Here is a 16,142-nt window from a genome sequence, read left to right on the forward strand (position 1 = left end):
GTAGTCTTTGCAGGAGCAGCGAATCCCGCGGGCCGGGGTGGGCTGGGGGACACTGAGGGGCACTGGGAGAGACATGACTGCTTACCGCGGGGGGATACTCCGAGTGGGGCAATAAGGGACATAGAGGGATACATAAGGGGTACAGGAGTGCAGGGTGACGGGCATAGCACCCCACATCTCCCCTCGGTTCTCCTGCAGGGTGTGCAAGGAGTTGTGCCTGGCCTCAGCCCTCGGTGCCCGCTGTGTGCCCTGTTAAATACATGGAGAGAGTGCCTGGACCCCTCCACCATCTGCGTTTCTGCCACAGCTACTTATTATCCAGGCACATTCCCCCTACAATTAGCACATGCTCTTTAATTCATTTGCCTCTTTTATTGCTTCACCCAAATTATCTCAACTCTGGCGCCATTCGGCGAGTGCACGGCCGATAATGCTGCTATTTATGGCTTTCTCCCATCAATGGCGTGACTCAGGAGGCCAGGACAGCTGCCTCTTTCTGGGGACACATCCCTGGGATGGGCCAGCAGCTCAGAAATGGGGGGTATCATCTGTCCTCATCCTCATCAGCTGTCCCATCCTCAGGCTAGTGGCCCATGGATCCATTTTGTGGGTGGCAGCTCTTCTCCAGCCCCCTGAGCTGGGCAAATCCTCCTGGCCATTATTGCCATGACCCATCCTTCTGACTGAAAATGGAGCTGAATCAGGAAAAGCTGCTAAATTAAATCTATCTGGGATAAGCTGCTACATGCAGAAACCTTCTGAACACCAAGGGGAGATGGACACCTCAAAATACTCCTGAAGCCAGCAAAAAGGGGCTGTGGGATGAGTGTGGTGGGCAAGGGCAAGCCCAAGGGAAGGGAAAGGTATTCCCAAATCCCCATGCAATGGGAACTGAGGCATAGGGATGTGGCCAAGGTTGCAGAGGCCATCCATGGCAGAGGAGATGGGCTTCAGCCACCAGATAGCACTGGGACATGTCAGCCACCCCCATTGCCCCCCTTGCTGTGAGCGCTGGGGATGAGGTGGCCAACACCGCAAGCTTCAAACTGCAGCCCCGAGCAGTGCAGGAATCCATCTTTCTACCTTTAATAAGCTTTCTCCCTTTAAAAATAATCATTGCCAATAAACAAATAAACCAGGCAGTGTATATAAGCATCAAATTAAGTAGCTACATGCATTTGTTATGTGTGATCTAGCCTTGTTAACTGGAAATTCCAGGTTTGGAATATGTATTGATTTCAGCAAACATATATTATCTTACTGTAAGTACCAACAGCCATTGTAGTTAATATACCATGGTTTAATTTAAAATGCATTAGTTTAATAAAAATGCATAAAATAGAAGGGAATTGCATTAGCTTCAATAAGGAAACAAAAAAAAAAAGAAAGAAAGAAAGAAAATTCAATTTCATAAATATTATCCCGTGTTAAAATGCATTGATTTCCCAGGAAAATGTATTGGTCAGAGGTAATTTACATTGGTCTGAATGGGAACGTACTGGTGTGAATACATATGTATTAGTTTAGTCAAATGTATCTGATCACAGCAAAAAAAATATTGTCTGGAGCAGAAGATATTCAGAAGGAGCCCACAACAGCACAGAGTGAGCAGCCGCAGGGCTGGCTCCAGAGCGTCCCAGCATGCCAACATGGCCATCTTGGCCAGCCTTGGCACTGGAGCACCCCAAAAGTGGCTCTGTCTATGTCCAGACTTGGTGCTATCCATTGGCAAGATGCTGCTGGGCTACCTGGGTTTAGGGGACACAGTCTCAAGTTGCGCCAGGGGAGGTTTAGACTCAAGGTGAGGAGGAAGTTCTTCACCGAGCGAGTCATTCGGCATTGGAACGGGTTGCCCAGGGAGGTGGTTGAGTCATCGACCCTGGAGGCGTTCAGGGGGAGATTGGACGTGGCACTTGGTGCCATGGTCTAGTCATGGGATCTGTGTTGATAGGTTGGACTCGATGATCCTCGAGGTCCTTTCCAACCTAAGTGATACTGTGATACTGTGATACTGTGATACTGTGAAGGGAGCCTATTATTGGCCATAAGCAGGACTTGGCTGGGGTGCAGGCACAGGTCACACTCAGGCGACCATGATCCTTGAAAGGAGTCATTGAATGGTTTGGATTGGAAGGGACCCTAAAGGTCATCCAGTTCCACCACCCCTGCCATGGGGACACCTTCCACTAGATTAGGTTGCGCGAGGCCCTCTCCAACCTGGCCTTGAACACCTCCAGGGAGGGGGCATCTTGAAGCTCCCTGGGTAACCTGTTCTGGTGTCTCACCACCCTCACTGTAAAGAATTTATTCCTAATCTCTAAATCTTCCCTCTTCCAGCTCAAAGCCATCCCCCCTTGTCCTATCACAAAAGCCTTTGTAAGAAGTTCCTCTCTGGCTTTCTTGTAGGCCCCCTTTGGGTAGTGGTAGACCTGGGGTTAATCAAATCCATTTGACTCCATGTTTTATGGAGGTCAAGAGGAGCTGTCCTATTAATTAGAAAGGCTTTTTCATGTGAAACACATGACACAGACACCTGGTTAGTCCCTGACACCATCCACAAGCTTCAGTCACTTCCCAACTGCTCTTTTATTCACTACAGAGCTCTGTAGGCATATAGGTACCTATGTGCACATTTAAAGCGCTCAGATTTTCCTGGATGCCAAGAAGTTCCCCAATTTCCACAGCAGAAAAAAGAAAAGATGTGCCTGGAGCTACCCTGAAGACCCTCAGCCACCATCTCACCCCTAGCCACAACATGGGCAACACCAAGGTCTGACCTCTTCCAGGCTGGGCAGGTAGAAATTATGCTGTCTCCACACCACCAGCCATGCCCCAGCAGGGACATGGAGCCCAGCAGCTCCACAACCAACTGGTCCAGTTAAGCCACTACACATTGCTTCCCTGATGCTTATGGATTTTTCTTTAATGCCACAAATTAAGGTAATTGGGCTCGGCTGGCTGATGAATCCAGCTGAACTTGGCAGGAGGAGGGAGCATGCATGCTGAGACTGATCCTGCTCATGTGCCCAGGACTGGTCCTTGTCCAGCTCTGCCCCTCAGCACTCACCTGCCCTTTTGCTCACACAGACCCCAAAACTCATCCTGAAACCCTTCCCTCAGCTGCAGTACCATCCAGATGGGGTGATCACTCCTGGGTTAGGAGTTTTCTCTTCTCTGGGCACTTTTCCTGATACATTTCTCTGCTGCTGCTTGAATCCTCCATGCAATGCCATCCCACTGGCTCTGACGATGGGCACTGAGGTGTGACCAAGCAGTGAGTTCCAGAGATTAAACAGGGTATTTGTGTCCTCTGGGGAAATGAGGGCTGTGTCTGGGCAGAGCTGGGAGCTCCAGGGATCTCATTTCATGTTGCCTTTTGTTCTCAGCCCTCTCCCAGCCCTCCCCACTCACTCCACATGCCGAGGAGACCATGCCAGGCAGCAATCTAGGCATCAAGACTGGCAACCCCCACCGTGTCCCAGCCGCCAGGTCACAGCCATACCAGGCATTCCAGAGCATAGGGGGCTGTGGTGGTGGCTGACAGGCATTACTGGGCCCCCTGCATCATTCCCAGCCCAGCACGTCCACACCTCCAAGGCGAGGAGATAAGGAAGGGAGATAAAATTAGCAAGCTAAAAATACCAAGAGCAGAGCTGCCCCAGTCAACAGTGGCTCTACTCTGCAAGGGTGGGGGTCAGCTCTTGCATCCCAGCAGAGGTTTTCCAGGATTGCTGCCTGCCTGCCCCCAGGTTCAGTGGCTTCTGCTGCAGAAATGTGCCCTCTGTCCAGGGCAATCATGCTGTGCCATGCCATGCCGTGTCCAGTGAGTAATGGTGGTCAGGCATCATGAGTGCTGGTACTCTTGGGTGCTGTATGACATGGCCCTACACCAGCTACCAGCACCCAGGATGGGAAGAGTTAATTGTGTGTGTGTTTTGCTGAGATCAGGGCAAGCAAGTGTTTGGTTTAACTGGGAGACAGGTGGCTCAGTGTGGGGTGACACATGAGAGAGGAACCCTTCATGCCTGCCTGGCTTTGTGGGAGCTCAGCATCCACCTCCAGCCTTGTCCCAGTGTTTTCAGACAGGGTGCTGCATTTCATCCAATGACAGGGTGGCCAGTAGTTTTTCCTGCTCTTTGAGCATCACAAGCAATGGTAGGACCCCATTGCACCCAGGACAGTCAGGATCCTCCACCACCAGCAGCCAAGCAGCACCCAGATTTGCTGTCTAGGTCTGTAAGGAGACATGAAAGTTCCCAGCAATGGACCAAGGCAAAACATCCATGTCCACAGACTTGGGTGACTGTAGCCAGGGGTACCCTCTGGGCCAAGTCATCCCTGCATATCCCAGCAGAGTGGAAAAACCCAGACACAGCCTAAGTGCCAGATGCAAGTGGGACTGCTCCTGTGCAGTCCCCACCATGGGTTAGCATCTCCAGTGTGGGAGCAGTAGGGCAGCCTGGCACTTTGTTAACCTTGAAACCCTCTCTTGGCTCACATGTCACGTCAGCCAGTGACAACAACAAGCTGCTATTCCAGATTAGAGAGAGAGGGATGGAGAAAGTCAGAGACAAGAGGGTTGGGGGGTGGCTAACTTACCTATTACAGCCATAAGTGGGCATGGGGCTATTTTTAACCCATACTGGGACATATTTATTGTTTCAGCTGAGGGGAAGTGATTAACTGCCTCTGAGACACCTCTCACAGCAACATCAGCAGCTGTGCAAAGCCATGGTGAGTACCCAGAATATGAAGCTCCAGTGGGAACAGGCAAAATCCAGATAGATTTATCAGGCAGGGGGTGATGGAGGTAGCAGGGACCTGACAGCCAAGGGTCTCTCCTGCCCTGAAAAAGGGTCGGTGAGGAGGTCCGGGAGCACCTGAGTGCATTGGCAGAGGAGAGGTGTCTCCTGTGCTAGCAGAGCTTTCCAACCAAGGCAGACCACTCTGGGGTCCGAATACCACCTTTGTTCTTTATCCCCCAGCATGCAGTGAGAGGAAGGGCTGCTGTGTCACCCCAAACCCTCCTGCTCTGCTTTCCCCTGGCAGGCCCCCCTGTATCAGAGGGAAAGGAACATGTCTGGAATGAAGGATTATGGGCAGGGTGGGAGGGTGAGCAGCTCTGTCCTCTGTTCCTGATCAAGAGGTGTGTTGATCTATTTCTGGTTGTTTCAATTCTCAGTGCAGGAGAAGGCAGATTTCTTTAGTAAGTAAATATTTTAATTAAGGAATGCTGTGCTCTTAGCAAGAGGCACAGCAGGGTAAGGAAGCATCCAGTGACTATGGTCCTTGTGTGCAACCTCAGCAGTGTTCCCAAGCCTGGTGTTCCACCCAGGCACACCCAACTCCATTGACAATCCTCTTACCTGCTGTAGCCTTTGGTGGGCAAGTGATTTCCCAAATCATCTTTCTGCAGACCTATTTACCTAAATTCATCAGGAAAGCAAAGATGGGGCTGTAATTGAAGCAGGAGTTGTAATGTCCCTTAGTATCTTGGAGGGTTGCATGTGTCTGGAGCTCCTGAGCAATGCACAGGGAAACCACCAAGCCCCCAAGTGCCAGCCCAAAGCTACCATGAAGGACTCACGACTAAGAATAGGGTAGTTTCATGCTTTTATTCCATACCTTAAAAAACCAGTGAGGTGGTGATACATACTTGGACCCCTGCAGGCACCCAAGAAAGCCAAGAAGAGGGTTGAAGGTGCTAATTCCAACGTCTTCTCCATGTTCGAGCAGGCCCAGATCCAGGAATTCAAAGAGGTAGGTGGGTTTGGGAGAAATGACTGAGGGCTCCTGATGCAATGTGACCTTCAGCTCTTCCCTCAGTGCTCTCAGATCAGTGGCATCTGGTGTGCAGCAAGAGGCAGCATGGTCTGTTTTGAGTCGTTTCATTTTAAAAGTGAGAACAACAGCTCGGTGACGTTACCAAATATGGCATCACCTCAAAGCTTCCTAGGAGCCTGTACCCTGCTGGCAGCATCCAAGAGGGCAGGAGCACATCCCCCAGCAAGCTCTTGCCTCTGTGTCAGGAGCTCCTCATGACTTAGCCCCTGCACAGCTGGCACATGGTTCTGTGCAGGTTCCAGTTACAGAGATAACTGGTCCCAGCTCAGGGAGCTTGTGGCTCAGGCTGTCCTTCCCATTTGGTCTCATGCCAAGGTGGGATGGTTTTGGCCAAGGCATGGGTTTTGTTTGGCATTAGTGATTGGGGTGCTGTAGGAAGCTACCACACCACACCACACAAAGGTGCAGGGGCCAGGACTGCTGCTGGATTAAGGTGAAGGTTGTTGCTTCCTTGTTGAGTGAGGACCCTCAGAGCCTCCTCCTGGGAGTGCTCAAAGTGTCCCTTGTACCATCCAAGTTGAAGAGAAGAGGAGGGTATTAAAGTCTTTGCAAGAGCCAACATCTCTCCCTCTCCCTGTGCATCCTGTCCTCCTCCTGTGCTTCCAGGCATTCACCATCATGGATCAGAACCGAGACGGCTTCATTGACAAGGCCGATCTGAGAGACACATTTGCTGCGCTCGGTGAGCCCCCTTTTAGGGCCCTCCCCTCCCCAGAAACTTCAACATTAGACCTATTGAGAAACCAGCTGTGAGCACCCATTTAACCCAATCCCAGCTGTTAACTGGATCTCCTGTTCTGCCAAAAACCTCCCGGCCCAACCCACTTCTGTTAAGTGGTGACATCCCACGTGGGGTGACTTGGAACAGCTCCCACAGCAGTGGGAAGGGTTTGAGGCCAGACTGAATGGGGTCTAGAGCAACCTGGTCTAGTGGAGGTGTCCCTAACCATGGGGGGAGGAGGGTTTGCAGAGGAGGGTTTGAACTAGTTGATCTTTAAGGTCCCTTCCAACCCAAACCATTCTGTAAGTCTATGATATGATTCTGAGGAGTGCTGAAGCTGCCTAGCTCGTGGGGTGGTGATGGAAGGAAGTAGCAGCCTAAGAAATGAGAGTTTAAGATGTCCAACCCAGCCATCCTCTGCCAGCACATGATCCTCCCTACTTCTGCTGCTGATGGTCCTTGAAGCAGAGATGGCTCCCCAGGGTTGTGCCACTTCCCTTGGGTGGAAGAAGAACCTCCAGAGGAAGGTTCCCGTGGTGGGTCTTTTAGCCCCCAGCACACAGAGCAGAGGCTGGAGGTCTGCACACATTTGGAGCCAGACAGGGACATGCAATTCACCCAAACCTGCTCTCCCCTAGGGCGCCTGAACGTGAAAAATGAAGAGATTGATGAGATGATAAAGGAGGCACCTGGCCCAATCAACTTCACTGTGTTCCTCACCATGTTTGGGGAGAAACTCAAGGGTGAGAGGGCACCTGGGCAGCTGCAGGGGAGGTCAGTGTGAGGCATGCTGTGGTATGGAAAGCCCCAGAAGTGAATCAGAGCAAAGATGTCTTCCAAATGAGGGCCAAGAAGAGACTTCTGGGGGCAACCACAAGATACTTGTGAAATGACCTCCCTGATCCATCTCTCCAACATCCTTTAGTGCCACCTTATCCCAGTGGCTCCACAGAAGAGGCTGTGGTGGGATAATTCCCAGTAAAAACCTTTCTCCCCAAGCACCAGTCTGTCTCAAAATCATGGGACTTGGGCAGTCTCCCTGTCCTGAGACATTGCAGATAGGACAAATGCAGTGTCAGCAACTGCCCCCAGGGACATCCCTGCACCCCAAAACTCATGCTGACTTGCAATACCAACAGTCTCAAAGGCAAAGTTGGGACTGCTTGTCCAAACCTGGCTCACATCCCCAACCTGACGGGGGGTGTGAGCAGGTCTCTGTGCCTTAGTTTCTCAAGTTGTGTAAAAAACCCAACAGGCTGTGATGCTGCTGTCCCCATGGAAAGAGAGGACAAGCTGCTGACACCAAGAGTTGCACCAACAGCCACCCTGGCAAAGCAGGACTCAACAGCTCTGTCCTGCTGCACCCTGAATTGCTTACACAACCCAAGGCAGGCAGCTTCCCCACAGAGCTACATAGCCCCAAGGGCCTGTGTCTGGAGCTCTATAAATACACCCAAAAGATTAGATAGACACCAGATGCCAGGGCAGTGGTGACAGCCTGCTCCATGGGCACACTACAACCCTGCATCTGCTCCTCTACACTCGAGGTTCCAGGTGTAGGGTCAGCATTCCTGCAGACCCCCTGCTTCCCAACCTGTCCCCTGCCATTCCCCCAAAGCCAGTGGGAAGCAGGAGGCTGCTGCTAGCTTCCTTTTCCACTACTTTCTGTGACAGTTGCTGTGTCCTCTGCCTGTGGCCATGTTCTCTGCAGGTGCTGACCCGGAGGAGACAATCCTGAATGCGTTCAAGGTGTTTGATCCAGAGGGCAAAGGCCTGAAATCTGACTAGTGAGTGCAACAGTGCTGGGGGGAGGGCAGGTGTCCCCATCGACACCTCCCTGGTGCTCACTGCGTTCTCTTCTTTGCAGCATCAAAGAAATGCTGATGACACAGGGCGAGAGGTTTTCCCAGGAAGAGGTAGGAGCTCCTTCCCACCCTCTGCCAGGCTGCCATGCCCTCCCTCCCCACAGAGCCCCAGCCCTCCTGCCAGCCCCAGCCACAAAGCCCTTCTGTGCTGAAGTTTCACCCCAGATCTTCCCCTGCAGGTCGATCAGATGTTCACAGCCTTCCCTCCAGACATGTCTGGCAACCTGGACTACAAGAACCTTGTCCATGTCATCACACACGGCGAAGAGAAGGACTAGCCCACACCTGGCGCTGGGGCTGGCACTGTAACATCACCTCTCTTCAGCTTGCAGTGTCCCTTTGCCCCTCCCCATGGGGAACATCTGAGTGGCATCCACATTAAACTGGAGAGGAACAACCCAGCCACTGGTGGGAAAGGTTGCGTGGTGTGTCTGTGTGGTGACTCTGTGCCAAGCAGGAGCCCCCAGATCCATCCCAGACCCTGATGAATCCAGTCTCCCAGCCCCACTGTTCATCACCCTCACATGCCTTCAAGTCCCCCTGCCCTGGTGCCCCCAGCACCTTTCACACTGGACTGTGGCTAACAGCCATCAGATCCCACCAGATCAGGACCAGCATGGAGCTCAGTTTTACTTTATGGAGCAGAGAACTGCTAGTTTCTCCCAGCATAGCAGGGACCCCAGCAAGTGCCCTCATCCCTATGTGGCCTCCCATACCCTCCCTGGGCTGCATGGAATGGTCATGGTGCAGGACCAGGAGCATGGTCCCCATCTCCTCCATAGCAAACACATGATGCCCAGCTGTGGGAAGCACATTGGGTTGTACAAGGGGGACAACATCCCACTGGGGAGCAGCTGTTCCCTCCCTTGGCCATGGCTACTGTTGGCAGTTTGAGAAACCATGTCAAAGTATCACCCATCGAGGTTCTGAACCCTGCAGAAGGTGGTGGGCTCCTTCCAGAGAACAATGGGAGATGGAACAATGTCCAAGATACACAAGCAGAGAGGGAGCTCAGAAGTGAAGCTCTTTCTTTAATTCACCCCTTGACGGGCTCTCAAAACTCCGATCCTTGCTGGTAGCTCTGCAGAACCAGCTGGCGCAGCTGCTGGTGGTCCAGTGGCTCTTCCACTGCACAAGAAAATGGCCAACACCTCACACACCCAGCCCTGATATACCCGGTGGGGTGGGACAGGCTGGCTGGGATTGGCTGGGAAGGACAGGTGACAAGCAGGGGATTGGCCAGGCGGCCATGGGGGAATTGTGGATTGGCTGGCTGCCTGGCCACAGCCCCTCCCTCCCTCCCACCTCCTGCACTCACGGGCAGCGATAACATCAACAGCGTGGTCCAGGGATGGGGGCCTCAGCTGGAGCTGGGTCCGATCTGTCTCCTGGGTGAGTCCAGTGCCACCCAGCAGTGGGCTGATGAAGGACTGGGGTTCATCAGAGCCCTCAGCTAATATATATCGTATGATGGACTCCTTCAGCAGCAGCTCACTGGTCATCCTCTCCAGGACACCTGGGCAGGAGGCAGCACCAGCTGGGTTAGTTCCAGGATTTGATGGACATTTGACATCACAAAGTCACATCAGGGACACTCATGCATAACAAGAGAAAGGACAGGAGGAAACAGCCTCCAGTAGCAGCAGAGGAGGTTTAGATTTGATATTAGAAAAAATTTCTTTCTCCAAAAGGGTTATCAAGCCCTGGACCAGGGTGCCCAGGGAACTGGTGGAGTCCCCATCCCATGTGGGATTTAAAAGCCGTGCAGATGTGATGCTGAGGGAGGTGGTTTAACATGCTGGGTTAACAGTTGGACTTGATATTCTTAAAGGACACTTCCAATCAAAATGATTCTTTGATTCTGTGATGAGGCAGGGACAAAAGATGATGGGTGTTGGACACATGAGGTTTGGGCCACATCCCAAGAGAAGACAAGCAGCCATCACCTACCAAAAAACTGCACCAGGCTGTGATGGGTGATCTGCCCTGTTTCTTTGAGCTCCTCTATTATCTCATTGTCGCCGTTGATTTCTTTCAGCAGGGCTTCCATGTCTGATTTTTTCTGGCCCAGGATTTTGCTGGTCTCCTTCAAGTTCTCCTCACACAAGTTGGCCTCCGTGATGGTGTCCATTAATTTCGCCTATCAGCAAAGGTTTTGTGGGTGTCAAACCAGCCCCCTGCTCTTCCCTACACTCCATTGCTGCTTACTTCCAGTCTGGACACTGAAGACAACCCTGGAAAGGCTCTGGGATGCTCCCATCCATGCTGGGGAGAGGCTCTGTGAAGGGGATGCCAAGCTCCCCATGCCACAGATGCCAGAGGACCAGAGCTGGCAGGAGCCCTGCACTCACCCTCTCACCTGGCACTGGCAGAAAGGGCTGCTGACACCCGGGCAGGGCCCTTTCCTGCCCATGAAAGTTCTTCACAAAAAGAGTTGTTGGCCATTGGAATGTGCTGCCCAGGGAGGTGGTGGAGTCACTGTCCCTGGAGGTGTTCAAAAAGGGCCTGGATGTGGTACTTGAAGCCATGGTTTAATAGTCATGAGGTGTTGGGTGCCAGATTGGACTTTATGATCTTTGAGGTCTTTTCCAACCTTATTGATTCTATGATTCTATGTAGCTCCAGCCGATGGCCAGAGCACACTGACAGGACCAGAATCCCTAGGACACCTGCCAGGACAGCGAGTGCTCTGCTGCCCTTGCAGAGGGAAATCCTGCCCTTCTTACCTTCAGCTCCTTCAAGACACAAAGGCTGTCCCTCTCTGCATGCTTCTGGTCTGTGGTGAGGGCTGAAATTTTGATCTGTGTGACACAAGCACATGGAGGCGACACTGGCTGAATGCCAGTTTAATAGAGTTTAATAGAGACAGCAGAGACACCCCACTTTACCCCTCTGAGGCCACTGTCCCCAGGCCAGGAGGACCGGCGATGACCCCACAGCATGCAGCACTTCTTACTCCAGACGGCCCAGGCAGCTCTTGGCCCTCCTGGCTCCTGCAGTGCTTCTGCTGGCCACAGGGTGGCAGCATTGAGACAGCTTTTGCTCTCAGAACGCAGCGTTCCGTCTCCTGCCCTGCTGGTTTGGGCTGCCCCTCTGCATTCCCCACATCCCACCCGTGTGGCAGGCTACGAGCCGCGCTCTGTTGTGGGCACTGATGCGGGACACAGGGGAGAGGAAAAGCCCACCCCAGCCCAAAAGCACCATCTGAGAAAGGGGAGATGTGAAGAGCTTGGAACAGACCTGGACGTCATTGATCTGCTGCTTCAACTTCTCCACATCATCCTGCAACTTGATGGAGTAGCTGAAGCTGGAGAAGTTCTTGTCCTCCCTTTTCATGAAGGTGTTCATAAGCTGGTCAATGTCGTTGTCCTCTGACATCTCCTTAAGGCGCTTGTAACACACCTTCCGGCTCTCTATGCTCTCCCACTGTCTCTTCCTGGCTCGCTCGGCTGCTTTCAAGGCTGGGGGAGAGCTGGAGAGCTTGGTATGTGTCTACCCACGGGCTGCCCTTTCCAGAGCCTTTCCCTGAGAGTGCTGTGAGGTTTGGCAGGGTGTTTGGGGCAGGAGGGGCACAAAGTGTCTTCATTTCCCTCAGAAATTAAGCAAGCACCTCACAGTTTGGAATGGGAACGGGGCAAAAATAGCAGGATCTCTCCCATGGAAGAGAAAAAGGAGCCCTGGTTGTACAAGGAGGCAGCTCCTTGACTCATCCCTCCCTCTCCCTGAACACCACCCCAGAACACATGGTTTGGGGTGGCCTCATTCAGTGGCCTCAAACATCCTTTTCTTCTGTTAGGTAAAGGAAAGGAGCCTGCAGGCAAGGGAGAGGTCCTGTCCTTGGGGTGCAGAGCTACAGGCAGCCCCCCTACCAGCCCTGCAGACTCATGGTTTGTGGAGTCAGTTGCACCTTCTTTCTCTCATCTGATACCTTTCTCCTTTTTGCCTTTCTCCTCCAATCTAGACCGATCAGTTAATTTGGAGATCATGAAGTTTTTCAGTTTGGTCTCCTTTATGGGGATATATTTCAGCTTCTCCAGCTCCTCCCTGTACTGGATAGTCTCCTGGAGGTTCCTTTTCTTTATCTCATCTATTGTTGACAGTGCCTCCACCCTGCACACAGAAAGCAGCAGGTTACACTAAGGACTTGTATTCCCAGCCATTCCCATGCCTCTCAGTGCTTAAGCCAGAGAAGTCCCCAAGATGCTCTGCACATTGTCCAGCTCTCACCCACCAGGCAGCTCTCTTAGCCCAAGGCCAGCAGCAAGCTCACATAGCTCTTGGAGAGGGGCTGTACTTGGACACTGCACCCAGCTATGCAAGCCAGGCTCACTTTGACCACAGCCAGTCAGCCTCTGCTCTAGGTCTGCTGCATCCCTCTATGTGGGCTCAGGTTGGGACTCAGAGGAAAGAGATCACTCCATGGAGCACCTCACCCCATTCCAAGAAACATTTGAGATAGGTGCAGTAGTAGATCTTCCTGGAGGTACCAATCTCTCTGTACTAACCAGGAACCCAACTCTCAGCACCCAGCTCTGGATCCTGCCTCTCAAGCTGACATCAGTCTCTCCTGACATCAACATTCATCCCTTGCACTGCCCATTGGTGCCAAGCTTGCTAGGGAGGGTTTGCAAGGCTACATACTGCTGCTCTTTGGCCTCTGCACATTGCTCCATGGCAGTGTTCATCCTTTGCCTCTGCTGCTCCAGCTTGTTATGGAGCTTCCAATAGACATTGTCCAAAACAGCCTTTTGGATCCTCATGTTTTCAATCTCTTCACGGAGCTTGTTATTTCTGGCAAGGTTGGTATTGAACCGGACAGTGACCTGGGGAGGGGGAGGAAAACAGTTTGAACCTGGAATTGACTGGGGGCCTCAGTCTGTTTGAAAGACCTTGAGCAGGGCTAAGACAAACACAGCCCAGCAGATCTGAAGCTGTCCCTGCACTATCCTCCCTCTCAAGAACAGAGGGGCAACAGCAGGCCAGGCCGATCACAGCAGAGACCTGGAGCTGGCCTTATCCAAGACACAGTGGCTTCAGGCAGCTTGGTTTTATCACTAAACAGGTGCAGAGCTTCAGGCTTCTTGGCATGGCACAAATGCTGCATTTGGGGCACAAATGCTGCATTTGGGTCACCAAGCTGAAGGAGCATCCAAGATACTCTGGGAGCAATCAGACAATGGGGAACAAGCCAGGTCCTTCATGCAGCTTGTGACAACCAAATTCATTTGCAATACAACACTTTGTCCTGACCAAAAGGGGCTTTGCACACAGGCCCCAGCATAGCCCCACACATGGTCTCCAAAGCTCTGCAGACTGGTAGCTTACGTTGTAGAGACGCTTCTCCAGCATCTCAATCTTCTTTTGGAGCAGTTTGCTATCCTTGGCTTGCTTTGCCTTCACTGTTCTCTGCTTTTGCTTTGCAATCTCTTTTTCCAGCTCAAGTATCTGCACACACAGAGGAAAAGAGAAAAATAAAATCTAACCTCCACCCCTACCTTCTGAACTCTTGTCAGGACACTTAGCCAAAGAAAACACACTCCCTTGAGCAGCTTCAGCCATAAGGCTCCCTCTGGGACTCTGCTCTACCATGCTCAGCCAGGGAACGCTCCAGATGTTCCTACCTGCTTGTCCAGTTCAGCCAGCTGGGCTTTTCTCTCTCTAATCACTGCCTCGTTCTGGCTTTTTATCTGCAGGAGGCGGTTGATCTTCACACGATTTCTGTCAGCCAGGATGGGGCTTCTGCTGGTCATGATCTGGCGCATTGTTAATGCCACCTCTAGGTGTCCTTGAGTCAGCGACTTGATTTCATTTCTGTAAGAAGGGAACCACAAATGACATTCAGCACATCTCACCTACAGTGCTCCATCTCAGCACCTGGGGCCCCAGACCTCGGCATGGAGGAACTTTACAAGTGTAAGGCAGTTGAGCAAAGCAGCACTCACTGCTGGGCCTGCAACTGCCGCTTCACATGGGCTCCATAACTTTTTCTCTTCTCTGCTGCAATCCCAATCTGTTTCTGTAGCCTCTTAATCTCGTCTGCAACCAGTTTTGCCTCCTCCTTTGCAGGCATCTCTGCAAGCTTCTGCCTTGAAGAGGGTTGTCCCTGCTGACGCAGTGAGAGAGTTTGGTCACTTGAGCAAACACCACTAGCAGCGGTAGATAATGGACCTGAACACAGGGAATCATGATACCACCATCTCCAGCTCTCTGTCACCATCTTCAGCTCTTTCAAGCCACCCGAGGTAGTCATTACCAGTCCAAGCACTGAGCCCCATAAAGCAACTCCATGAGCACTTCTGAACCTCTTCAGAGCAATGTCCTGAGTAACCCACCCCATGCTTCCACCACTGCCCAGAGCAAGGAGGTGTTAACAGACCCCAAAATCAGGACCTGTTGACCACAGCAACAGAGCCACAGCCAGCTTCGTGTTGTGCTTCCATTTTTACCTTTGAGCCCTTCATTTCTTCCAGATAACTGCACAGGTTACTCGGCAGACACCACAGGAAGAGGACAAGGAAGTCTCTGCGGAACCAGGCCTGCTATCCAAGGGAAGAAATCAAGCTCAGGTGAGGCAGGGGTTGTGTCTCCCTGCCCGTTCCTCAGCACCAGCTCACAAGTCTGGCATGAGGTGACAACCACAGATGACTGCATGATGAATTAAAGGATATAGCCCCAGTCCCACTGCAGCCAGGGAGGGCACTAGGGCTGATCCCACAGCACTCACCTCCAAAGCTGGTCCTCCCCAGCCTCACTGTAGACCCTGGAGCTCTCTTGTCCCCCTTGACACTGCTCACCTAGTCTCAGTGTACTGCAGTTCCTCTGCAGGCAGGGGATGTGATGCAGCAATAGTTAGTATTCCCAAAGAACAGCTCGTATTCTCAGTGGGAAGCACAGAAGAGGTGAGAAACCAGCAAGGAGTCAGACCAGAAACTTAGTCCTGCAACCTGCACTGTCCCAGTCTCTAGGGAACTGGCCACCGACCTGGTTGTCATGACAATGCGGTCTCACTGGAGTGTGGGCAGGTTCTTCATTGTGACCATCAGACAGGAGAATGAAACTGGAGTATGGCAGAGGCACACCTACCACCCTCATGGAGAATGCTGGGAGCCTGCATTACACGGATCAAAGGGGTTTGCATGCCTCAAAGCCAGCCCTGAGACCTGTGCTCCCAGTGCCTCCCTGGCTGCACGACCACAGCAAGCTGGAATCCTCTTTGTACTGGATCTTACTTCCCTTTGCAGTGTTGGAATTGCCCCCAAAGTGAGGACTTGAAACATTTTGCTGTGGCCACAATATAGCAGCCAGGCTATGCTTATCCCCAGAAGAAGCCAGGGATTTGCCCTCCCCAGCAGCACTTAGGATTTCCCTATCCCCACCAGTATCTAGGACTTAGCCATCGTCCACAACACTTTGAGGCCACAGAGCTGGCCTCATCTTCCTCACCAGCCCCACATCCACCTCCATGAGCTTTTTTCCTTGTTTCTTTCTCTTTTGTTCATGGAGAGGCAGTGATCAGCACATCACTCCCATTGTAATCAGTGTCCAGACACCCTCGAGGTGTCACCACTGGGAGAGTAGCAATGACTGGCACTGCCAACCTGCAAAATGACCCACAACAGTCAGCACTTCTCACTCCAGCCAGCCCCACACCAAGCTCAGAGAGTTCTCGGCCCTCCTGGCTCCTGCAGTCTCTGTGCTGGGTACACGGTGGC

General features: G+C 52.3%; 2 protein-coding genes across 2 annotated transcripts; one reads left to right on the forward strand and one right to left on the reverse strand.

Annotated features, from left to right (window-relative positions):
- Positions 1–4,632: 4,632 nt before the first annotated feature.
- On the forward strand, positions 4,633–8,846 carry MYL2 (myosin light chain 2). Its single transcript, XM_068163412.1, has 7 exons — positions 4,633–4,734; positions 5,671–5,760; positions 6,451–6,526; positions 7,204–7,308; positions 8,277–8,352; positions 8,433–8,481; positions 8,610–8,846. Exons 1-7 carry the CDS (start codon positions 4,732–4,734, stop codon positions 8,706–8,708), a joined length of 498 nt encoding a protein of 165 aa, XP_068019513.1. The 5' UTR covers positions 4,633–4,731; the 3' UTR covers positions 8,709–8,846.
- A 638-nt stretch (positions 8,847–9,484) lies between these two features.
- Positions 9,485–14,680, reverse strand: CCDC63 (coiled-coil domain containing 63). Its single transcript, XM_068163265.1, has 10 exons — positions 14,373–14,680; positions 14,052–14,241; positions 13,756–13,875; positions 13,072–13,253; positions 12,359–12,540; positions 11,671–11,891; positions 11,157–11,231; positions 10,381–10,570; positions 9,749–9,946; positions 9,485–9,558 (listed from the first exon to the last, which is right to left on the reverse strand). Exons 1-10 carry the CDS (start codon positions 14,678–14,680, stop codon positions 9,485–9,487), a joined length of 1,740 nt encoding a protein of 579 aa, XP_068019366.1.
- Between the last annotated feature and the right edge of the window lie 1,462 nt (positions 14,681–16,142).

This window comes from Melanerpes formicivorus, unplaced genomic scaffold, assembly GCF_026170545.1.
Source record: "Melanerpes formicivorus ecotype bairdi unplaced genomic scaffold, bMelFor1.0.p_v2 SCAF_72, whole genome shotgun sequence".
NCBI lineage: Eukaryota > Metazoa > Chordata > Aves > Piciformes > Picidae > Melanerpes > Melanerpes formicivorus.

Bases quoted from the DNA above. Each gene is read 5' to 3' on its own strand.
- MYL2 (XM_068163412.1), top strand. The intron at 6,527-7,203 runs GTGAGCCCCCTT...GCTCTCCCCTAG, and splicing joins AGACACATTTGCTGCGCTCG to GGCGCCTGAACGTGAAAAAT. The intron at 8,353-8,432 runs GTGAGTGCAACA...TCTTCTTTGCAG, and splicing joins AAAGGCCTGAAATCTGACTA to CATCAAAGAAATGCTGATGA.
- CCDC63 (XM_068163265.1), bottom strand. From the start codon at position 14,680: ATGACTACCTCGGGTGGCTTGAAAGAGCTGAAGATGGTGACAGAGAGC. The intron at 11,232-11,670 runs GTCTGTTCCAAG...TGTGTCACACAG, and splicing joins AGCAGATCAATGACGTCCAG to ATCAAAATTTCAGCCCTCAC. The intron at 10,571-11,156 runs GTAAGAAGGGCA...CTTTGCTGATAG, and splicing joins GTGTCTTGAAGGAGCTGAAG to GCGAAATTAATGGACACCAT.